Source organism: Falco biarmicus, chromosome 7, assembly GCF_023638135.1.
Source record: "Falco biarmicus isolate bFalBia1 chromosome 7, bFalBia1.pri, whole genome shotgun sequence".
NCBI lineage: Eukaryota > Metazoa > Chordata > Aves > Falconiformes > Falconidae > Falco > Falco biarmicus.
In genome coordinates, this window is record NC_079294.1 from 56815252 (window position 1) to 56839239 (window position 23988).

The 23988-nt window shown below is 54.3% G+C and overlaps 1 protein-coding gene across 18 annotated transcripts; it reads left to right on the top strand.

Annotated features, from left to right (window-relative positions):
• Window positions 1-425: 425 nt before the first annotated feature.
• On the top strand, window positions 426-22585 carry LOC130152625 (uncharacterized). Of its 18 annotated transcripts, XM_056346501.1 has the most exons (7): window positions 426-3833; window positions 16409-16732; window positions 17425-17493; window positions 18948-18988; window positions 19068-19345; window positions 20185-20434; window positions 20572-22585. In XM_056346501.1, the coding sequence occupies exons 2-7, from the start codon at window positions 16553-16555 to the stop codon at window positions 20597-20599; spliced, it is 846 nt and encodes a 281-aa protein (XP_056202476.1). In that variant the 5' UTR covers window positions 426-3833; window positions 16409-16552; the 3' UTR covers window positions 20600-22585. The 18 variants fall into 18 exon arrangements, 1 of the variants encoding a protein (XP_056202476.1); XR_008823042.1 differs by lacking the exon at window positions 426-3833 and adding exons at window positions 14805-15732; window positions 15993-16068 and having other exon boundaries at window positions 16409-17493; window positions 18948-19345; XR_008823045.1 differs by lacking the exon at window positions 16409-16732 and having other exon boundaries at window positions 18948-19345.
• Window positions 22586-23988: the final 1403 nt, after the last annotated feature.

A 23988-nucleotide genomic window follows, 5' to 3' on the forward strand; every position in this document is an offset into this window, starting at 1 on the left:
CATGTTTCCTGTAGCAGGAGGTGTTGGAGATTCCTGGGAAGCAGCTGGCAGCAGGGATGCCCTGGAGCTGGGTGCTCCTTTGCTATTTCTTGCAGAGGACCTGACCGGAGGGGCTGCAAAAGGAGCATGAGGCAAGGAGGGGACCAGAGGGTACAGCGCTTTAGTTGTATGGGGACGTGCTGCTGGCTCGAGGTGATGCTGGGCACCCCCTCACCAGAGTCCTCCTGGAGCTCACAGGCCTGCGGGCTGGCAGCAAGCTCTGCTTTCAGTGTTTTCTGACAAATTTCAGCTGAGAAACACCTAAGTGGCTTTGTTGGCACAGGCCTGATCAATGTGCCTGGCTTTGCAGTGATGCCGTTTCTTGGATTTAATCCGTTTGTGCAAGAGAAAGAAAAAGGCCAACCAACACAACACCCACCCCACCCCCCCCAGATAAGTCCAATAGCAATGATGCTTTTAGTGGGCTGAGAGCCCAGCCATGTCTTTGCAGTTCACCATGACCCTGTGCAGCCCCAGCTCTGCTGCTGGGGAGCGGGTCAGAGCCGAATGGGTGGGCAGGCTGCCGGGAGCGGGGGCCAGCAGCACACAGATCCCCCTGTTAGGCATGACCATCTGTCACGGCTCTCCCCACACCCCTACTGTCCCCAGGAGGTCTCTAGCCCTGAACATTAACACGAGACAGATGAGCTCTTTTGCCAGGCTGTCGCTGGAGCGATGCTCGTGTGAGGCTCGGTGGCTGTTTGGGAGTGATGGCAACTTCGGGACCTGACCCTCCAAGTTACCTTTCATCTGTCGTGGCAAGGATGCCTCATTTCACTTTTGCTCGCAGCCAGCCTGGGTGTTGGCTCGCTGCAGGATCGGTCCGTGAGCCTTGGAGCGGGACTGCCTGTATCCGGAGCCTTCCTTCCTCTGCGATAACGTCAGCGCTGGAGTGCAGGCGGCTATTTTGGTCCCAGGAATGCCAGCGGATGATTTCACTTTTGTTTTGTACCCGATAACCTTTCCCATCACAATGAGAAACGACGTCCGTTCTCCCTGCGCTTCCGTGTGCGAGGGGAAAGCCATTCAAGCACCTCTGCAGGGGAAAAGAAAAAGCCCATTTAAAAATAGCTGCCCGATTGTCTGTGGAGCCTGGGCAAAGGAAGGGCAAAAGCCTCTCCGTGCCGTGCTGCGTGCTGTGCGCTGGGATCGGCTCCACCAGCCGAGCCGGGGCAGGAGGATGGCGGCCGTGGGAATGCTTGCTGTGCTGGCCTTTCCCATTGGCCTCATGGGGACGGGAGGCTTTGGGAGAGACTTTCATCTCCATGCAGAGTCATCCCGATGTGGGGCTCCAGGAGAGCTACAGCAACCCGCTTTGCCCCCCACCTGCCCACCTCTGCTCCTCCTGCCCTTCTCCGAGTCCTTTCCCTGCCAAGTTTCATGGCTGGGAGCTCAGTCAGGAGCTCGGTGAGACAAACCCACCCCGGGCCCCAGGCAAGATAAGTCTGGTCAACCCAAATTGCTAAAGCTCAGCTCCAATTTTTATTTCCTGTGGAGAAGGAGCTGGCTAAAGTCACTTGTTTTTATTTTTTTTTCAAGCTTTCAGCCTGTGACTTCCCACGAACTGCTGACCCATCATGTGATAGCGGTCACGGCGGGGCCACCGCAGCCAGATGCAGCATCACCGGCTCACCCAGCCACACCAGGGCACGGGCCTGGTACCCAGGTGGGAATGGCCAGGGCACAGGCAGCCCCTGGGCACCAGCCCTCTGGGAACGGGCAAAGCCCAATGTGCTCTCAGAGGGAAGGCAGCGAGCTTCTTCCCGCTGGACACCATCCCCTACGGAGAGACGCTTCCCCGTGCCCCCCCAGCCTTCAGAGTACTGTATAGGCCATTCTGCAGGCTGTTGGCCGGCAGGGTGGCTACCTGGGCTCCTGTTTGATCGGTCCCTTTGCTCAGCTGGGGGGGGGTTGCTCAGTGCCCTCCCCCCCCATGGCTTACAGGGGGGCTCCCAACCTGCCCTGGCCCTTCCTGAGCTGGAGCCTGTTTACAAAACAGTGGCTGGGGGCTGCTGTTTACCCTTATGCACGCACTGCACTCAGAGTTGCTAAACAGGCAAAGCCAAAATGAAAGTCATCTGAGTTTTCTTTAATTAGGCTAAGATTATGATGAATCATGAGGTACTTTACCTCAAGGATGGACCAAGAATTGACTTTGGCAGGAGACATCAAGGTACAGCAGTCAGCAGAGCTTGCTCGCTGAGTTGACATCTGCTGGAAAGGCTTGTTTTTCCCTCCCGAGTCACATGCTAACTTGTGATCTGATCATGCGATGCAAAGGATAACCTTCCAATATTTACTTTCCTCATCTGGAATTTTAAAAGGCAGAGGAAAAGAGGAAAAAGCAGCGTAAGGGAGAACAGAGCAGCTCCCTTCCCTCCCTTGGCTGGCCTTGCTCCGGGCGCTGTGCTGGCTGCCGGGGCAGGGCAGGGGACTGCCTGCAGCACGGGTGCCCAGCGCAGCGGTGATGGGGAGCGTTGGAGCAGGGATGGCATCGGCATCAGCAGAGCAATGGAGGCTGGTGTCTTCAGCCGCACGGGTGTCCCCTGTCCGGACACCTGTGTGCTGGCAGGGGTGGGGAGGGGCCACTTGGCCCGGGGTGACCCACACCAGCGTGGGCAGGGGGAGCTTGTCCTCCCCCTCCCCCGGTGGCTGCTCAGCACTGGCCCTCTGCCATCCTTCAGCATTAAACTTGCATGTTTGATTATAAATGTCAAAGTAACATTTTTTAATAACAATATCCCAGTGTAATCCGGTAGGCAGGTGGAGTTACTTGATACATGCTCCAGTCCAAAAGTTTATAGTAAGCACAGCTGCAAGATTAAACCAGAATTGCCCTTGAATAAAATCCCCCCTATAATCTTGGGGGAATTCTGCTAGTGCGGCTTGGGCATGTTTACTTCTGTGAGATGATGCCTATCAAGCACCAAAAAAGCCCCAGCAACCCACCACGGTGCTGACACGGAGGCTGGTGGGAAATGGGCGTTCAGGCTGCCAAAGCGTTGGTGTGCGAGGATTTCTCACTGAAGAGAGACCGAGGCAAAGCAATCGGGCAGGGCTGTTTATTTTCTGAGCCGGAGAGGTGTGTACCACCGGCTACCGAATTTGAATAAGGAGGTTGCTGCCTGCGGTTTGCATACGTGCAGCAAACCTGCCTTGTGCATGCAGCGGGATTGCTCTGGCAGTGGCAGGCTGAGATCAGCAGTGTGTGCATGTGTCCGTCTGTTTGTCCAGTGCCAGGAGCAACTCCACAGAGCTGGAAAGATGCAGCAGGTCATGGCCATACTTTCCAAAACCCCATCGCCATGGGATGCCCCTGGCTGCACGTCTGCCGGGCACTCACATTTGTGTGAAGAGCCGAGGCTGGGCATCCCTCCGCAGCCACATGCAGGATGACTGGCCTGGCAACATCTCTTAGTGACTCGGTACTTCACCTCCAGCACTGATGAGCGAGTGGGCGCGGTGCCGGCGTCCTGCTGTGCTGTGCTGTGCATCCTGCTGTGCTGTGCATCCTGCTGTGCATCCTGCTGTGCTGTGCTGTGCTGTGCTGTGCTGTGCTGTCACACACTGATGGCTCCCCCGGGGGGTCCCAGCACGCCCAGGCTCAGGGCAAGGACCGAGGGGCACAGGAGGGCAAGGACTGTGTCTGCAGCTACAGCTGAGCGAGTGAGAAGAGAGGCTGAAGCAGAAAGGCACTTGTGGTTTCCTTTGAAACTAAAAGGCCCCGTAATACTTGAGGAGGCTGATGGCATGGAGCTGCTGCTGAGGGCTGCGCTCCCTCCCGGGGGCTGTCGGTGAGTGAGGAGCTGGCTGCTTCGCAGAGGCTGAGCCCCAGGAGCATTCAGAAATTTCGTGGTGTTTTGGGAGGGAGGCGTATAAGCCTCATATCATCCTGGCTGAAGCCTACTGGTCTTCTGGCTGTGCTTGTCTAGGGAGGGAGCTGCAGGTCTGCAGGGTCATGGGTGGCTAGACCCTGGCCCCGGGATGGATGATGGAAAGAGGGATGCTCCGGGCGAGGCCAAAGGGGCTGCACCTGCATGTGACACGCTGTGTGTCAGCCTGACACAGGGTGAAAAATCACCGTAGCTGCCCTGGAGATAAGTGCCTGCAAGGAGGAACATAAAGGGGTGGATGTCACGCTGGAGGGAGGCAGCCAGCACAAACTGAGTTACAAAAGCGCTGCCTGCAAGAGCAGCATGCCCGGCCACAGCCTGGCCACAGCTATTTCGGTGCCGAGAGAGGCTGAGCGTGGAGGTGTTTCCAGTGAAATGCACACTGGTGTCAAGTGGGGAGGGAGGCAGGCGGGACGGAGGGGCACAGCAAAGAGACACCCCACCAGCTAGGGGAGGCACTAAGGGAGAGTGTCTGCCGGGTGCCTGTGGTGTGGTGGTGAGTGGCGTTTTGGCGGTGGTAGGAAGGTAGACTTCCATGTTTCGGGGAGGATGGCTGGGTGATGGACTTGCAGGGAGGACTGGAGGAGATCCACCCTGTGGGGCTCAGCTGACCTTTGCCAGGACCACGGCATCTGTGACAGAGATTTTGGATGGCTGGGAGCTGGTATGGTCCCTAGGCTCAGAGCTGGGGAAGCATGAACAGGAGATGGTTTGAAGTTAAAATTAATTAAATTAAATTAAAATCAAAGCAACCTGTGATAAAGAGCTGTCTCTAGCAAGCAGGGTTATTTCTGATTTCAGGTTCTGAGAAGTCTTGAAAGTATTTAGGTCCAAGCTGTGTGTCTCCTGCTATTACATGAGCTTCACTTTGCAGTGTCCTAACCTGTCCTCCCGTTTTTCCCCTTAGCAAGTGGAAATACTGGTTTTTTTATTCTGAAAAGCAAACTATCCTCTTTCCTGTGGCAAATATCTCTGTGTCCTCTGCAGCGACGTTAGTCAAAGATCGTTACGAGCCACTGTGGTGGGCTAATGGGGGGGCTGGTGTGCAAGTGGTCAGTGGGCCAGGCGGCAGTGGTGTACCTGCCTCTGACTGGTGGGCATTTGGAAGGAGTTTGGGATTTCTGGACCTGGCTGAGCTGTAGCTGTGCCGCAGGGGCACCTCTGAGCACTGTGGTTTCCCGGCTCGCTGGCCCTTTGCCTGCCCCTGACAAAATTAGCGCAGTCCTGACCCAGAAAGCTGGATGTGGAGGTGATCAATAGTGCTGGTAATTGGTTGGCAGCGTTGCCTGTCTCTTGGCACCTTAGTCCCAAAAGAAATAAATGCGTTCAGAAAAAAACACATAGGCAGCCTGGCTCCAGTGGCTGGGGCATCGGCTGGAGGGGGCTGCAGCTTGCAGCCCGGGGGGCCGCAGAGGGCTGGGTTTGCCATGCCCTGTCCCTGGTGAGTGGCTTTGGTCCTTCTGCTCTCCCTCACCGGTGATGGTGTGTCTCCCGTGGGTTTTGCTGTGCATGTGTTTGCTCTGCCGCAGCAGAGCATGGGTGGTGGGAGGCGGCGGGGCAGGGGCTGCGGGAGGGGGGCACGGCAGCTCCGGGTGCCATCACCCCACTGGGAGTGGGGTGCCATCACCCCACTGGGAGTGCCTGCGGAGGGAGATGCATCTGCTCCTCCCCCGGCGCGGTGTAGACACTTCCTCCTGGACAAGAAAGCCATCCCTGTTTTTAAGGAAATAAACAAACCCCAAAGAACATCCTTTCAGAGCGGCCCCCTCCTGCCTGCTTGTGTCCCTGGAGGACAACGAGGGCTTTGTAGCTGCCCAGGGCTCTCGGGGAACCAAAACAACCTTGCTATGAGCTCAGCAGCTGTAAATCAGCAGGCTCCACCGGGTGCTAGTGCTGGGTAGATTTAGCGCTGATTGCTTTGATCTGAAATGCTTTTATTTCATACCCTCTACAGAGATAGACGCAAGGTCAGACTAATGGCTGATACATGAAAAACGTATGTGGCCTTTATTGATTTTGCAGTGATTAATGATTTGAAGGGAAGGCTGGTGATTCAAGCACACGAACGGTGCCTGGGAATGAGCAACACCAACTGAGGGGCCTTTTAATTCCAGCATTGAGCCTGTTTCCTGCTGCTCGGGGGTACCAGCACTGTCCTCACGGGTGTCCTTGTGCCGGACAAGCCCCCATTTGTACGCAGTGAGCCCTCGCACCCGCGTCTGGGCTCTGTTTGCCTTTGCTTTCGCTGTCCGTTTTGGAAGGGGATCAAAAATAATCAGACCTAACCCCTTACTATCGCCTTGTTGACAAAGCCTCTTGAAGCTTCCCTGCTGCTGTGCCAGGTGGCCGGGGGGCGAGGGCACGCACAGCACCTTGCCAGGGCTCACGCAGGGAGGCGGCGTGGCAGAGTGCCAGCAGCAGGCATCCCTCCGGCTCAGCCCGGCGCTTACCGGCATGAGAGCTCTCAGTCAAGGAGCTTCAAAGCTGTCTGCTGGGATTAGCCTTGCAGGTGATGGGTTTTGAGATGCTTTGCCACGCCCTTGAGCATGTGGGACTCCTCAGAGGCTGCCAAACTGGGGTGCGGTGGGCATGCTCCTTCCGCAGCCATGGGCAGGGACCGCAGCCCCCCGGGTCACTCTGTGCCACAGACACAGCTGGGACCTGACGCAAGGAGAAGTCATCCTAATTTTGGAGGGGGAAATCAAGCCCTGTTTGAAGGATCTGGGCAGCAGTTATGTAACTTTCCTATTTAGTATTTGAGAAAACTTCCCCCTCCTGGCTGTTTAAGCCTTGTGACTATGACTAAAGTCATCGTGCTGCTACCAAGGCTCCTTTTGGGCTCACTGCTTTCACACTAGCTGCATCTCTTTGGGACTGAAGACTCACTGCATTTTGTGTTCCACTTGTTGCCGGTGCTACTGTTTGTTTTTTTCTCTCTTGCCATCGCCAACATCTTTCCCTTGCTAAAGGCAAAGGTGTGTTCTCCTGGACAGCATCACTGGAGAGGCGATGCTTTGCTGTAAGAGCAGCCATTCGGTTACAGTGGTGACCCTCCTGGGGCCATGCATCCATCCCCCCTGGAGTGGCGAGTGCTGAGGCACGGGCAGCTGCATGGGGGTACATGTGGCCAGGGAAGGGGGGGCTTGGGGCGGGACATGGGAACACTGGTAAGTATGTGGGGTTCCTTTGGCATTGTTCCATGTGGATGTGTAGAAGAATGGCTGCAGAAGCATGGCCTTAGAATCTCTGAAGATCTGCACAATCCAGGCCTGGTATTAGAATAGGCCTGTAATCAGAATTGTACTGAAGTTGCTGTGCTGAAGTTAACAAGAAAGGTAGCCTTGAGCTGTTCTTGAATCCTGAGACCAAGTAATTATGTTGTGCCAACCGGCCGTGGCTGTAACAAGCTACAGCTGCTGGGAAAGCAGGTGCAGGGCCAAGAAAGATAGGGACCGGTATGGGAAAATAGGGAGTAACAAACTACAAGGCTGAAGCACAGCAACACAATTAGCCACATGGATAGAATGCTTATTTTAGTCATGATAATTAGGGGTGTGAGAGCCGCCCGTGTTTAGAGACTACTAACCGATTATATTTCTGCTTTACGAATACGCATGTGTATCGGTTCTATATAAGTAGTGTTAGAAACTAATAAAGTTGAGCAAGATGCATAACTCATATTGAGCGTCTTCTTGATGGATGGATGCAGGGGAAGGAATTTCAGAGCTAGTGGTGATGTGCATGTGTGTGATGTGTGGGGCAGATGCTGGCTAGCTCATCACCCAGCCGCGTGGCCAAGCGAGTCAATGAAGGATGACGTCTGGTGGCACCACACTCGGGTTCCTGGGGGAGCCTGGCTTCCTCTTTGTGGGCAGTCAGTATGTGGTGCCCCTAATGGGAATACCAGTGAAGGTCTATAGGTATGGGATGCGTTCCGCCTGGGTGGGTGCCAGGGCGCACAAACCCCTTCGGCCCGCGCAGGGAGGTGTAAGGCCATCTGCAGCTCGCTCGCAGGCGCTGGCTCCCAGCCCGTCTCTGGTGGGAGCTGTAGAGATGCTCTGAGTGTATCAAGGAGATGGGGGAGCTGCGTGCATGGAGCTCAGCCTGTGTCCTCACGCCCCCCCAGCCTGACCACCGCAGCCCCCCCAGGCCCCCCGTGCTGGGGCAGAGGTCCCAACAGTCAGGGTGCACCGCCCTAAGGCGAAAGGTGTGAGAAAACATTCCCAGCGGCAAAGAAGGTGGAAATGTCCACGCTGTGAATGGCTGCAGTGCAGGGCTCACACTCACCCTTCACTTTGCCCGCCGTTAGCACAGAGGCCATACGTCCCCACATGCCCAGTGCTGGCTCTGGGTGTCACTGGTGACAGTCCCAGCGGGGTGTCCGTCCCTGCCCAGGAGCGGCCGAGGGCTGTTGTCTCCCTTTGGGGACACTCTGGGGACACAGGGTGTTGGCCCCGGTGCCATCCTGCTGCCCTGGCACAGCAGAAGAGGGCGGGAAGCATCCCAGGGAGGCACATGGAGCAACACACTGTGCTCCCAAATTAGCTACCAGGCCAGGTTGGTTTTCCTGTTTACTCCCTAAGTGGAAATTAGGAAGAGAGTGCAAAACCTCATCCCCTTGGCTATAAAAAGATCTTGTGGTGTGGGCGCAGGAATTTTACCTTCTTTTTCACTTGCAGCCAGGGTGGCGCCAGGTGCATGGCGTGGGCTGGGGCGGCAGCAAGGCAAATAAAGGGGGATGCCGGGAACGGCGGCTGTTCTGCGGGAGATGTCTCCTCTCAGGAGAGAGCTGGGCCCGTTCCCCAGGCTGCCGTCGAGCAGCTGCGCTGGGGTTTCACCAAGCACAAGGGTCACAGAGGAGGCACGAGGGGTTTGCGCCGTCTGTGCTGGGGACAGAAGGGCCCCACGGGGTACAGCTGGCACCGGCTGGGGTGCGAGGCAGCCGATGGCTGCTCACAGCTCCAAAGGGCAGCACAAGAGGTGAAGAAACCACACCATCCCTCTCACGTTTCATGGGCAGGTTGCAATAAAAAGGGTGGCTGGTGGGTTTGGCTGACAGGAGTGAGGGGTTCGGGATGATAGGAGACCGCCACAGCAGAAAGCAGGCTGGGCTGCGTTTCGGGTTTACAGCATCAGGGTGAGTGAGTGGGACCCTAAACCCTACAAGCTTGCTAAACCTTGTTTGCCTCAGATTGTTTGTCCAAAAAGATACTGAGAGATGAACTCTTTCCTCCCTTCGTCATTGGACATAATCTTATCTGAAACCTCCAAAGTGCCCTAGAGACTCCTTAAGGAGATAACCACCAAACAAAAATAAGTCCAAGAGTATTTATATCTGAAGCTTAGACTAGGCAACAGCACAAGTTTCTCAGCCATCGTTGGTCACCCTTATTTGTCACAAAGAGAAGGAAAGGATGCCCAGAGCTGCCAGTGCCTTGCTTAGGCAGCGACTGAGTTTTCTCGCCTCCTTTCTCCTCTGGGATAACTGAAGCTGTTTTGAGGACTCAAGTCTCAAAGTTGATTTAACAAATAACCAGCAAAAATAACGCACGAGAGCAGCAGGCTCCAGCAGCCCATGCCTCCGGTGTCCAGCTGCCTGGGCCAGCATGGCTCAGCTGTGTCCCACCAAAGGGCATTTCTGGTGTGTTTGTTGTGGGCCCGTGGACACCCTGCAGGCAAGAGACTTTCTTGTGGACGCAGCAGTGGTTTCAAGGTAGCTTTTGCTCTGCTTTTGTTCATGTTTATGGCTTCTCACTTGTGAGAGGAACCTCTAATAACCTCACAATGGACTTTGGAAAGTTTGAGCAATCATAAAAAAGATCCCTCAAGCACAGCGTTTCCTTTAACATTCAGTTTGTGCCTGACTGGTCTTGCCATAAAAGATTTTACAAACTCTGTGGCTCTTTTTTGGGGTGTCTTTCTGCCTGTGCCACCTGGAGTTGTCCATCCGAAGTAGCTGCGTGTTATCTGCCGCATTGCCCCCAGAGCACAAGGATTCCCCCGTGCGGCCGCGCGGGCTCGCTGGCAGGTGGGGATGTAGCACGAGGGCTGGTGACACAGAGCAGACCTGCTGGCTCAGGGGTCTTGCCTGCACTGCACATCTCACCCCCAGCAGTGGAGAAGCTCCTGTGCCCCACACCCATTCCACTTGCTGAAGCTCTCTGCTGGGGAGGGGTTGTGGACACCAGAATGGGGTGTGCCACCCCAGCAGCACTCATACTGGGCCTTACTGGGGTTGCTCCCACTAGGGGCCTTTTCTGTAAATTGGATGGATGAGCCCTGTCAGTTCCATGAGGGTCCGTTGTGCCCCCCCTGTGCTGGTCCAACCATCCCATCCCTTCCCTGAGTCTGTCAGCTTTAGCTGTGATTTTTATATTTGTCAGCAGCAAAACATTTGCTGTGTGCCCAATGTGCCCAGCTCTGGAGCTGGGACCTGGATTCTGTGTTAATTATGGTGGGTTTGTCCAGGTCATTGATTAAAAATGTGAAATTTTGAAGAGACAGGAAAAAAATTCTTTGCTGACAAAATGTCTACTTGATGCTGGTTCATGACTTAGACCTGGTTTTCAGGCCTGTGAGCTAGCCAGGTTTAGCCACAGTTATGATGTGCTCGATTACCTTTTGCATTATTCTGGTTCTCAGTCAAAAGGCAATAGCGAGTAAGAGGTGTGATGAATTTGTAAGCGTCCTGTATCAGCACCACAGCGAGCCACTGTGACCACGTTTGCTCTCTGCAAACCTTCCTTGATTAGCAGACATAAACTGTTTAAGGGAGGGGAACTGGATTAATCAGCATGTGCCTGGGCTCTGGGTCGTGGTGACTTGCCTCTAGCATCATCCTGTTTACGCTTTCAAAATACCAGCATCTTGGTTTTCTTTCGGATGGGTCCTTGAGCAGCTGGAGTGAGGGCAGGACACATGGTCGCTCCCCGTGCCAGTGCAGATGTCCTTGATTTGTCTGGCTACAACGTGCATTCTAGGAGCAAAGCAAGTGGATGTGAAGGATACTTCAATGTCGGGTTCTTCTGAGCAAAGCAAACCAATGGGACGAATGAGCCGTAATGCCCTGCTGTAATGATTTTATTATTACAAACCAGTTCACAGTAAGGACGCTCTGGCAAAGCAAATTGATTTTTGTCTACTGTCCCACTCACCCGCTGCAAGCCTTTGGGCAGCCGTTAGTGCGGCTCTTCCCAGGCTGGTGAGGGTGCCCTTGGCTTTGCTGTGCTCAGCACCCTGCTCCCCCAGGGCTTGCTGCCCTGCTGGCTTGGCTGTGGGGTTTCACCCGCAGCTGTGCCCCCACGGGACCACCTCCGGGCCAGCTCCGAGGCAGCAGAGCCAGAAGCCGGGCACAGGCTCCATAGGAAGCGGGGCAGGGGCAGGGGGTGGCAGTGGTGGTCTCATGCTGCAGGGGCGCAGGGTCACGCTGCAGGGGCGCAGGGTGCAGGCACGGCGGGGTTAAAGCCCTTAGCCTGACTCTGCTAAAAGACCTGGCTGCGCGGCTTGTGTGCGCAGCCTGCCCCAGTTTGCCTGGGGTTTACCACACATTCTCATCGTGCTTGCAAAATGCTGTTATCGCAAATTGCAAAAACCAACCTCGTCCTCATCTGATCAGAGCGAGAGCGGCACAGCTCCGCACCACGGCTCCAGCGTGCCCAGTGTGCTGAGCGCTCCCGTGGGCGCTGTTCAGAGATACTCCAGTTTGCTGTGCTGGGATTTTGGGCTGTTGTCACAGACTCCTTGGCCTGTGGGAGCAGTTGGTAACCGTTGCAGCCAGGGTACCCGCTGCCTTAGCTACTGGCCGTGACGGTGACATGGCTTTTTGCCGAGAGCTGCTGTGGCCTTCCCGTATGCCGATGGGCTGCAGTCAAGCTGAAGGTGCCAGGGAGCCTGTGCTGGGCTGCTCCTGAGCAGAGGGTCCGTGCTGCCACTGAAGTCCTCCTGAGCCAAGGCACGGCTGGAGCTGAGGGTGAAGCCCATCCCAGCCTCCCCACTCCACCCCATCGAGCGAGCAGCACTCCCTCAGGGTCACCCTGTCCTGCTGGGGTGAGGCGAGCTGGGCACCCCCTATCTCCCCACTGCCAGCACCCGTGTGTCACCCTGATAGCTCCTTCCATCCCGATAGCTCCTTCCACCCCAATAGCTCCTTCCACCCCAATAGCTCCTTGTGTCCCGATAGCTCCTTGTGTCCCAGCCTTCATCTCTGCAACAGGACAGCGGTGCAGCTGAATGAGCAGGTCCGGCAGGCAGTCAATCTAGGAGGCTCTGGATATTTCCCAGGAGCAAAGCTGCTGGTTAAAGCAATACGTTTAATAATTATTACAAGTCCTGGAGGCTATTTGACCTGTGTGGAGGACATGAACCAGCAGCACTGCACACCGTACCAGCACCAGTCCCTGCAGCAGCCCAGTTTGTGTGCTGCTGGGCTGCGGTGTGGTGGGTGGCACGTGCAAAATACTGGGGAGCGCTGCAGGTTTCTGTCACTAGAGCTTATGGCATGATTGCTTTTGGCCTGTAAGCGAGCCAAGCTGGAGCTCAGCCCCTGCCAGCGCCAGAGCCCTCCCAGGTGAGCCACTGGCGGGGGCTCTGCGAGGGTCTCCCCTCCTTCAAGTGCTGTGCCATATACTGGGATCGTGTAGCAATCAAGTGACCCTGCAGTAATCGGGTAACCCTGACAGTCAGGACATGAAAGTGCTTTGGTACTGCCGAAAGCAAAAGGTAAGGGAAAAATTTCCCCTCCCTTTACTCCATAAAAGTTCAATATTGTGCAGATGACCTGAAATTTTTTGAAGTGCTAAAGCCTGATGGTGGGATGTGTTTCACATGGGGTACAGGGACCTTCTGCTTCTGAAAGAGGTGAGACCCTTCACAGGGGAGTCTTTAGACTTTCCAGACAGGAGATAACGACAGAAAGCTGGTATTGTTGGAGGCTGGCCGTAGGAAGTGCAATTGCTGATGGCTAGTCATGATGTTCTGCTGCACTTTGTACTGCACATGTTTTATTATGACAGGTGAAGGGAAGCTGAACTTTAAAGGCTTACCTTGCTGTAGCAGGAGACCTCCAGGTGGGTGTCCCGCCTGACTCCAGCCCAGGTCATGGTGCTGGGCAGAGGCTCGGATAGTCCCACTCCCTCCCAAATTCTTAGTTTTGCACCTTTTCCTTTTTGCAGATTCAAAAAGCTTCTTATCCACTGGTGGGGAGTTAATCTTCTGAAGGCTTTTAGTGCTTCACCTGGGTGCCTTTGGCACTACCTGTGCAGGTGGGCCAGGCTGGCATTTTCGCTTTGCCCGGCAGGACGGAGCCCGCCTGGGTTTGCAAGCTGCAGCAGGGTGCTTTTGGGGGGGCAGCGGGGGGCTTCCGGGGGGCTGGTCTTGGCAAAGCCAAGCTTCACCCTCCTGCCCCAGCTGGGGGTCTTTGAGCCTTTCGTCTAGGTGCGTGGGGACACACACGGCACAGGGCAGGAACAAACCAGCGCCGCCCTGGCACAATTAGTGTTTCTCAGCGAACGAACACCGGGCTAATCGTCGAGACTGGTACTTCCATCCCCACCACTCACCTCTGGCAGCTGCCTTCTTGGCGACACCAGGGACCAGCTGACGAGGAGAGCGTTGTGTTGGGTGTCACACAGCCAGCCAGGCGGCGGGGGAGATGGCACTGCAGGGCTCCCCACCCCGCGGCTCCGGGGGCGCTGCCCGCGCTGGGCTGGGAACCGGCCCCTCGGGGTCGGGCTCCCCGGCAGGGCGGCTTCCTGCAGGCTGCGGCCGCTGCCCCTGCCTCCCTCCCTGCCCCTGCCTCCATCCCTGCCTCCTTCTTGCCCCTGCCTCCTCCCTGCCCCGTCTCCTCCCTGCCCCTATCTCCATCCCTGCCTCCCTCCCTGCCCGTCCCTCCCTCCCTGTCTTTCTCTCCGCCCCCGCCCCTCTCCGTTTCGCGGTGTCGCGGCGCAGCGCCCCCCCGCGGCGTGTGTGGCCATTGTAGGACAGCGCCCCCCCGCGGCGGTGGCGGCGCGGTGCAGCTGAGCCGCTCCCACCGGCTACCATGCGGGCCGGGGGCGGTGGCGGCGTGGGCGGCGCGTGGGGGCAGTTTATATGCACCTGCGCACAGAATTTATATACGTGTGTGTATAGACATATGTATACATATACGTATATACGCACAAACACGTGTCTATATACATATATAGGTGTATATATACGTATATGTATATACGTATATATGCACAAACACCTGTATATATACTTATATACATCTACGTGTATAAGCACATACATATATATATGCAGAAAAAAAGGTGTGTGTATGTACATATACCCATACACACATATATACAAACATATATATACGCACAAACATGTGTGTATATACATATATACGTATGCATATATACGTATATACATAAACACGTGTATATATGTATATAAATTATATACATATGCATGTATATACACTCATATACATATATAAATACACACACATATATGTATATGATGCATATAATGCATAAATGTGTTCAATTTACTTGTGCATGTATGTGCATGTAATTTTACATAGATAGATGTATATATAAATTGCCGTCTTTAAGCCTTAAAGGCGGGTGTGCGCCACGGGGGCTGCGCAGGCTGCAGGGCTGTCCGCGCCCCCCGCCTGCTGGCTGTGCGGTGCAGTCCCGCTGCCGCCCGCTTGGGGGCACTGTGCGCCGGCAGAAGCGGGGTGAGGGGGCGGTGGGCGGGGCCAAGGCGTGCCCCGCCCCGCCCGCCCAGGCGCGGGGTTGGAGCGGCGCGGGGGCCGGGGGGCGCTGCACAGTCGCCGGGGTCCCCGCGCCCGGCCGGCCGTGGCCGAGTTTGGGGGGAGCAGCAGAGCCCCGCGGGGCTGGGCGGGCGGGGGGATGCCCCACGCTGCGGGACAGCCCGCGGGGCGCGGGCGGGCGGTGCGGGGTTCGGTACAGCAGCTCAGCTTAGGCGGGTGCTTCCCGCACCCGGAGCGCCCCGCACCGCTCGGGCAGTTGCTCCGCTTGTGAGAGCGGCGTTAGGCTGGAGCACCCGCCGGGGTGGCCACGGGCACGGGCGGGTGGCTCGGAGCAGGGCTGGTAGAGCTGCCCCTCGCTTGCCACCTCCCAGCCTGGAGTCCCAGGCCGGCCGAGGCAGGGCACCCTCCGCCTGTGTCCCGGTGGGTCACAAGGCGGTGGCTGAGATTGGTTTGGGTGGTGGCTGAGGTTGGTTTGGGTGAGTAGCTGCCGGGTGAGGAGAGCCATACTTTGCAGAATAGTTGTAATAAATAATTGCGTTTGAACTCATCTGCACAGAAACAAACTAAAAAAAGACCCTGGACCTCACAGAGCATAACACAGCAGCCATGGATTTATGTCTCCTGCTGATTTTACAGCACTGTACGAGCATGGAGAGACCAAAGAGGAAAAAGCTGCTTGAGCTCCTTGAAGCAGGGGGGCTGCTGGGGATATGTGGGGCCGTGGCATCACCCCCGCATTAGCAAAACCTCTGTCAAATGCAACCCCTTCCCATCGCTTCAGCTAACGCTCTGCTCCTGAGAAAGGGCTAACCTTTCTGTGCCTCGGCCTTTCCCAACACATCCTGGTTCACAAGTTCAGCAGCATCAAAGTTGCATCTGATCGTTAACCCTGACAGTTCGGAGATTACCAAGGAGTTTAAATTGCCTGGCTGAGGTGGCTGAGAGGTGCCAAGTTCAGGCACAAATCTGCACCCACATCCCGAGGCAGCCTTCCCAGAGTTCAAGAGGCAGATGGAGGGTTTCGGTTCAGCTGGGTGATGCCTGAGCATCTTGTAGGTTTGTGTCTTTATTTCTTTTAAAGCTGCTTTCATGCAGCTGCTATTTCAAAAGTAGCCATGAATTTTGGGTGCTTCTCGCTCTGTGGTCTGTGGTGTGCATGGCTGGGCTTACAGCTCCTGTGGACTTCAGCCAGAGAGATGAGACAGCCCAAGCAAAAGCCCTACAAGTCACAGTTTTTCATCCATGCCAAAGACTTTACTAGAAAATTACTCTTTGCTTATGCATTTTCCCTGTTGCTTTTGTTCCTGCTAAGCTAGGTACAGAGGGAAGCGCTCTTTGTGACCATGTTCTTCACCAAAAAACAGCAGAAGACAGAAGCTCCATCTACCCTGGGTAGTTTTCAGTTTGCTGTTATTTCCACGAGATGGCTTTCGATATCAGAACCACAGGGAAACTGAGGTCGGGAGATGCCTCCTGCTGCCATCTGGCCCTTCCTCTTGCTCAGCGTGAGTCCAGCTCCATCGGGTACAGTGGCCATGAGCCTCCTGAGCCTGAGCAGCGTGAGCCACGGCACTGCGACAGCAATGGCGGGAGGGGCTGAACGAGCACTGAGGAGCAAAGACGTTGGTATTCTCCTTGATGGGAATTAATCTTAATGCAGCTCATTAGCCTTCAGGGTGGGAGTCCTGAACCCGATGGTGCCAAAGGATTAATTTAAATCTGAATTCCTTAGGTATAGCCTCAAAGAAGAGGAGGTGAAGGAGGCCCATGAATACAGCCCCGTCTGGAACGCCGGCTCCTGCTGTGGGTACAGGTCCAGCGCCAGGTGCCCCCATGGCTGGCAAAGGGCCAAGCCCTTGGAGCCCTGCTGGTGCTGATGCTCCTGGCAGGCAGTACAGGGTCTGCTCCAGACAGCGTGGAGCACCCGTCTCATCAGTCAGGAGAAACCACCAAAGCAGCCAGTCACTGTTTTGTGCGGGAAAACAAGCTGAGGTTGTTGCTGTTTTCATTTTTCACCTGTTTATATTGCTGCTACCCAGCCAACTTGGATCAGCAGGTAAGGCTGGGGTCCCGCAGCACAGGCACTGTGCTGGGAGCTGCTGGTGGCAACATGGGCTGAGCTGGGCGAGGGTAAGCGGTGCTGTCTGGTCAGCAAGGGACCATCCTGCCTGCAAAGCGAGGCCCCATCACCTGCATGCATCGCTCCTGAGCTGGGGGTGCTGGGATTTCGGGTGAACCTGGGTGGCAGCGGCTGCCAGCCAGCCTGCCAAGTGTGACAGCGTGGTGGCCAGCTCCACGCCACACCAGGTACAAAGCACGAGGTGTGCCTCTGTTTCATCGTTTGTCTTTCAGCTCCTAAAATTGTCCCACGTTGCCAGAGCAGGCTGGTGTGTTTTCAGCACTGAAAATCAGATGCTGCTAAATTTCCAATGGTTGTTCTCGGTGCTTTATGCTCTTACTTTAACAGAAGCGTGCATGCTACGCCTCTTGCAAAACAAATGGGCTTTACTCCCCTAGCCAGGGTCACCTCTGTTTTCAGCTGCCTTACTCTCCACCGAGATGTCTAGCTAGCTGGCTCAGAAATGGTGCTGTCAGCTTTCCATGAGCATGAATTTAACAGCACCCTCCACAGCAACATGACTACAGTCCTCTTGCTACCTGGTCACCGAGCAGCTGCTCAGCTTGTGCTTGCAAAAAGGCTCTCCTGAATGTGTTTGCTGGTAAAATGACTTCTTTTTTCATCTGCAGTTTTGGACATTAAAACCAGAATTTAGCCACTGGCTTTGTGCTTCCTACCTGGATGCAAGTACTGCAAAGGTGAGATATACATATATAAATATATCATTTTATAGATGTACACATGTGTGTGTGTATGCTATGTATACATATACATTTTATACACACACACACATATGTGTATATGAACATGTATTTATGTATATACACATACATCTATACATATGTAATGTGTCTATATACTTATATGTATGGGTGTGGGTGGGGAGACCAGCACTGACGAGTTAACTCTGTGGGAAAGTAACAGAAATGTGGGAAATGTGCAGGGCATTTGGTGATTTCATGCCACGCATGTTAGAGATTGCAAGAGACCTTCCCTAGAAAGGGAGATGCGGTACCTGGGGACATGGGATTTCCCATTTACAGTTTCATTTAGGAGTTTCAAGGAGGAAGGAGGTCCCTGCCTGCGTGCACCTGCAGGTTGTGATGCTCCCCCAGCTCCGGGCTCACAGCTGAGTTGTGGAGGTGGCTGTGGAAGCAGCAGCTCGAGGTGGACACGGGCATGGGCAGCACAGGTGGCTGCAGTCACAGGGCTGGTGGGCTCAAACCCAGGTGCAGGCAGGGCACCGCACACCTCCCCCTCCACCCCCTGGGGGGCTTCTGGGGTCCCTGCCGTGCGGGGGCGGGGAAGGTGGTCACTTTCCTGTGCCGTTTGGACAATCCCCTCTGCCATCAGCAGGGAGGAAGGCAGGGAGTGTGACGACACCAGTTGTGCCCAGGGGAGGATGGCATCTTTCCGACTGCAGCTCAGCGGAGTTTTTGCCCTGCCTGGCTTGGTTTCATGCATGCTTAATGCAGGCTGTTAACAGAAGCCCTTAAACCAGGCCTACAGTTGCTGCTGCACGCTGCGCTCCCTCCAGCACCCTGCTTTTCTGCGGCAAATAGGTACCTTTTTGGTTTTTTAAGTTCAGGGGTATGGAATAGAAAGGTGCTGGGAAGGAGCACGGTATTAAAAAGGGAAGCTAATGCAGCACAGGAAGAAAAGCGTGGTAAGTAAGCAGAGCTGTCACCCAGCAGCACCCACAGGGTGGCCAGCTGAGGTGCCCCAAGACACGGTGCCAAGCCACATGGAGCGAGGCTTACCTAGGGCTGCTGCTTAAGTTGGCTGAAGTTTTAATGAGCATGGCTCATAGTCTTATGTACACCTTCATGTCGAGTGCCCTATCACCCAGCTCCAAAGCAGGAGAAACAGGCAAAATTCTTCTAGCAGTTTCCTTAGTATTATTTGTTCTCATACTTACTGGAAAAGTGGCACATCAATAACCATCTTCTCGGAACTGCAGCAAAATAGTATCAGGGGAAGGGGTGGAAGGTGAAGGTTTTTAGTGACAGTTTAGTTTTTGTGGGCCAATCACTGTAACCAATATTTTGTTTCCTTAATGAATTTTAAGTACAAATCCCAGTAGGGGAAAGGCTTGCCAAGTGTTTGCAAGCGCAACTCTTCATGCTGCCTTTTTACCTTATTCTTTCAAAAGCCCTGGAGGAAAGTGACTGCTGCCTCTGGAAGAGAAACCAGGTGTGTACCGCTGTGTGCCGGGTCACTGAACGGCCAGGGCTGCGAGGTGGGGAAATACACCGTTCCCTTGGTTCTGCAGGACCAACGCAGCCACCATCCCCGTGGGGCTCTGCGGCACATCGCCCGAGCGCGGTACTGAACACACCGCGGGTCCTGCCTGCCTTCACACTGCCGGGGAGGGAAGCGTCCTTGGGGAAAACACGGGTTTGTGCGGGGTCCAGGTGCCGGGAACGGCTGTCCGTGCGAGGGCCCGGGGTGACACATCGCCACTGAGCTCCCGAAAGAGCCCTGGCAGCGCAAGAGCCTCCTGCCGCCGCCTGGGTCGCCTGCTCGCAGACAGCGAGTGCGCTGCGCAAGGTGGGCTTCCCTTCGGGGGGGCTGTGTCTGTGTGTGCCTGTGTGCGTATATGTCTGTGTACACACACACATAGATAGACACCTCATGCGTGTGTATATGTTTTAGGTACACATGCATCTATGTATATAGAGACATATACATCTCTATATAAAATAACTATTGAAATATATGTAATGTATACATCTAGCATGTGTATGTATGTAGAATCTATTCTATATATGTATAGAATATGTATATATTTTTATATACAGACATTAAACGTACGTGTATATATACATATACCTATAGCTATACATATCTGACATGTCTATATACATATAGGTATATATTATACAAACTTGTTTATATATGCATGCATATCTACATGTATATTTAATATGAAGTATAGTACATATAAAATATAGCATTATATTATATATCTATGTATACATAATGTTATATGTGTAATGTAACTGGTTTTGTTGCTGAGTTCAAAGCGCCCCTAAGGAGCCCCAGGGGCTGTAACAGGTTTGCAGCTCTCTGTGCACCTGTGGGGACTCTTTTACCCCGTTCTCCAGCCCCAGTGTTTGGCAGAAGGGCTGCGGTACCTTCCTGGCTGCCGCAGCACGCGGGAACGGGCACAGCAGCCAGCACCCAGGGTCCTCCGTGGTCACGCTTTGCTGCCTTGCCCGGGAGCCGGCGCTGCGCTGCACAAAGAGGAGACCGAGTTTTGCTCCTGCCTTGCTTTCGGTGTATTATCTGGCCCTGGTTAAAGACAGGAGTGTATTTACTCCTCCTGTCACAACTCTCTCCCTTGGTCGCTCTGGGAATATTTCCGTACCAACACAGTGGCATTACAGCTTGCAGGGGATTCCAGGTCCACCCTCACAGCAGCGGCTTGTGTTGCTCTACCTTCTTCCCTCCCTCGCGAAGGAAAACACCACACGTGCCCAGTGCCCTGTCCGTGCCCTGGAGCTTCGCCTGCTGCAGCAGCACCCGGCCTGCCCGTGCCAGCCCAGGGCGGCACAGGAGGAAAGCGACGACGCGCCGAGCCGCCCGGAGCACAGAGCTGCACCAAGCACAGGGGTGTCTCGGCCGCCCGGAGTGCAGGTATGGCCCAGCCGCACCAAGGCAGCTGTGCTGGCAAGGAGAGGGGTTGTTCTGGAGGGCTTGCCCTCCCTCTCTGAGCCGGCACCACTGGCGTGCTCTGGATTACTGTTTATGAAAAAGCCTTTGTCTTTAATTAGGGATCGCCTAACTTGGACAGGGAGCTGAAGGACTGCTGTAAGGCGCAGGTGGTGGTTGTCCTGAGCCCCCTGAACAAGCAAGATGTGAGCAGGACCTGCCAGACAATCCCTACTGTGTGCAGCTCCGTCCTGATGGCAACTCCACCACGTGCAGGTGTCCGGCCAACATCCCCGGCATGTGCGAACCTTATGGACCATAAGATAGTGCACGCCTGCACTTAGCCTGAGCCTAAAGGTGTGCGTGGGCTAGGTGTGTAAACTACTTGTGGTTTTTACTGAGTAAAAAGATGGGCAAGCTCTGGGACTGGGCCAGTAGCCTATGGGTGGTTGCACCACATAGGTATTTTCCCAGTTACGGAGAGACTCCTGGTTTTGGCTGCAATGGGGCTCCCAGCTGAAGAGTGGGCCTTGACGGTGGAGAGGTGGCAGTTGGTGATGGATCCTTGTCTTACTCTCTGCAACATTTTGCAGTGTCGAGCTGATACTGTGCTGCTATTGCTCTGTCATCACATTGTGCATCACAAGTAGTACTGTTTGCTGGGATTATAGCGCAGGCTGCTGTGCCCTTAGTAACTGTGGTGGACCTGGACCAGGACCGCCTTCCCTCTTGGCTCTGTGTGTGCGTGCAAAAACATGTGCTCGTGTCTCCCTCTCGTGTCTGTGTGTCTGTGCAAAAAATGTGCATCTGCCTCTTGCGTCTGTGTGTGTGTGTGTGCGCAGAAAATGTGTGCGTCTCCCTCTGTGTCTGTGTCTCTCTGTGTGCAAAAAGTGCACATGTGTCTTGCTCTTGTGATGCCTATCTATGAATATCTATATATTTATACATAATTCTATGCATGTGTTGTACACGTGTCAGGAGCTAAATCTACGTAATCAGTCCTTCCCCTAAAAGCCAGTGGTTGGTGTGATGCACTGAAGGCTGTTGCGCAAGATTTGACTCAGCTTCTTTCCCATACGTAGGGGCTGCAATGCACCAACCATTGTTTTCTGTGCAGAAGGTGCACAGAATTTCTAAGTTAATTGCTGCCACCCTTATCAAGGGGCCACTGTCACTGAGCCTGATGAGCAGCACGGCGGCTTTGATCACCTGCAATTCTGATGAAGCTGGCCATGGAGCAGAGGCATCGAAGAGGAGGGCTCACCCTTTGCTGTCACGCGCTGTGGTGGAGGAGGGATTTCGCTTAAGAGCCTGAGGTGTTCAGGTGGCCTCGCTGTGACAGCAAGCTGTGCCTGGCCGCTGGCCCGGCTTGTGGCCACGGCTTGGGAACAGCCCACAGCCTGAGGCCACGCTGCAAGCCCTAAGCTGGAGGCAGGCGGCTCTTTTACTATGTCATATATATATATGTGTGTGTAATACATGCATATATGTGCACATACATATGCACAGTGGAATAAAGGAGAATTCCAGCTCGCAATGTTCAAAACAACTTTCTTTGCCTGAAAGGCCAAAGCAGGTGACTTATATACCTATAGCTATACATATCTAATATGTATATACACACACATATATAATATATATACATAATAATATATATACATATATGTGTGTATATCTATAATAATATATATACACACACACATATAATGTCTGTATATAAAAATATGTACTGACCCCAAGGGACAGTAACTGGGGTGTCCAGCTGCTGAGTCCGGATGGTCACTGCGGCTAGAAACTGGGGTCTCCACCGCGCCGGGGCCCACCCTGACGGGAACACCACATCTCTTCCAGCAGCACCATGCATGGGCTGGTGGGTTGGGGACAGGATGGGGGTCAGTAGGTGACAGCAGCTGCCAGCGCAGTCCCGAGCCATGTCCCCGCCAGTGGGCACAGCCAGCACCACACACATCCCCCCCCCGCGCCACTGGGCTGATGGCTGATGGAGGGGTCAGGTGAAATGCCAATATAGGGTTATATAAACTTAAAAGCATTTTATATAAGCCTATTTTATCTGCAAATCATTTATATTTAGAACACCTATTTCTACTGGAAACACTAAAACCACATTACATAAGAGCTTGTTTAAATCCTTTGGCTTAAGGTTTGGGCAGGGGGAGGGGTTGGCTCAGGCATGGTGCGTTCGGGCTGCGTTTTATAACCAGAGCCTCAACGGGCAGCCGAAAGCTGGTCTTGAAATCCTTTTTGCTTTCGTTCTATGCTGCCCTGACAATAGCAGAGTACGTTGCTGGAGGGGAATTTTCCTCTCCCTCGGTGCTGCCTTCATGTTTGGAAATTTTCATTTGTAACGCTCTGGGTACATTGCCAGCCCAGCAGAGACGGCAGCTCAGCGCCGCCCGGCCATCCCCTGCTGAGGTCTGGGCTGTTACAGCGGGCGGGAACGCTGCTGACATCGCTCCAGTGGCTACCGCGTCATTCTCAGAAACTAAAAAAAACCCCAAACTTCATTGACTGGAACCGACTATTTAGCAACATAAAATGACTTACCTTGGCATTTGTGCAACAGTATTTTTCGATGTATTGATCATTCCCCAAGAAGCCTCCCCTGAGGGGAAGGCAGGCAAGACGGTGGCATGACCACAGAACACACGTACTGCGGCGCCGGTCACGCTGCTCTGCCGCAGCCACAGCAAGGTTTGGTTGCCATCCAAAGATGAGTCCTTAAGCAGCGGTGGGATGCTGGTCCCATCTCAGCTTCCCGGTGTGAGAAACTCCAAACACAGAGAGAAGCGGAAGATCCCACCTCGCAGTGATGGTGCCACCCCCGAGACCTCGCTGTTGGCCCAAGTCATGAATGCTACCATGGTAAACAGCAGCACCTCAGTAATAACATGAATTAATAATGTAATAAATTATTATTATTATAACATACACAAATGTAACATTATAATATTAATAGCATACATATATATACACATATGTAACATATATATATATATAACACATAAAATTATAAATAACATAAATGAAGCTTAACTCATCTTCCCTCCCTTCCATTCAGTCTGGACCAGCCTTATGTGTCTTTATTCCCCCTCCACCTCGTCTCGAAAAGCGAGGTCAGGAATCGCTCCTCAGCCAAGGGGAAGGGTGGGAGCAGCACCTGTGCACACGGGAGCCCCAGGCAGAGGCACAGAACTGCCAGAAGGAAAATGGAGAGCGGTCTTGGTACGCACCACGGTGACAGTGGGTAGACACTTGGCCAGGGCAGCTGGCCGTGCATCCCGGGTTTGTGCTCCCCCACAGGCTTCTGACTTTGTCCGAGTGATAGAACCCCCCAAACCCTGACGGCAAGAGCCTGGGGAAAGAGGGGCTGGTGGGATTTCCCACAGGACTGCCAAGGGATGCCGAGCAGCAATGAGAGCCCAGGCAGAGACTTGGCCACCGCTGTGCCCTCTGGCATCGCCCCCACATCTGGGCACGTCCTGTCCCAGGGGCACCATCCACCCCGAGGCCAGGTGCCG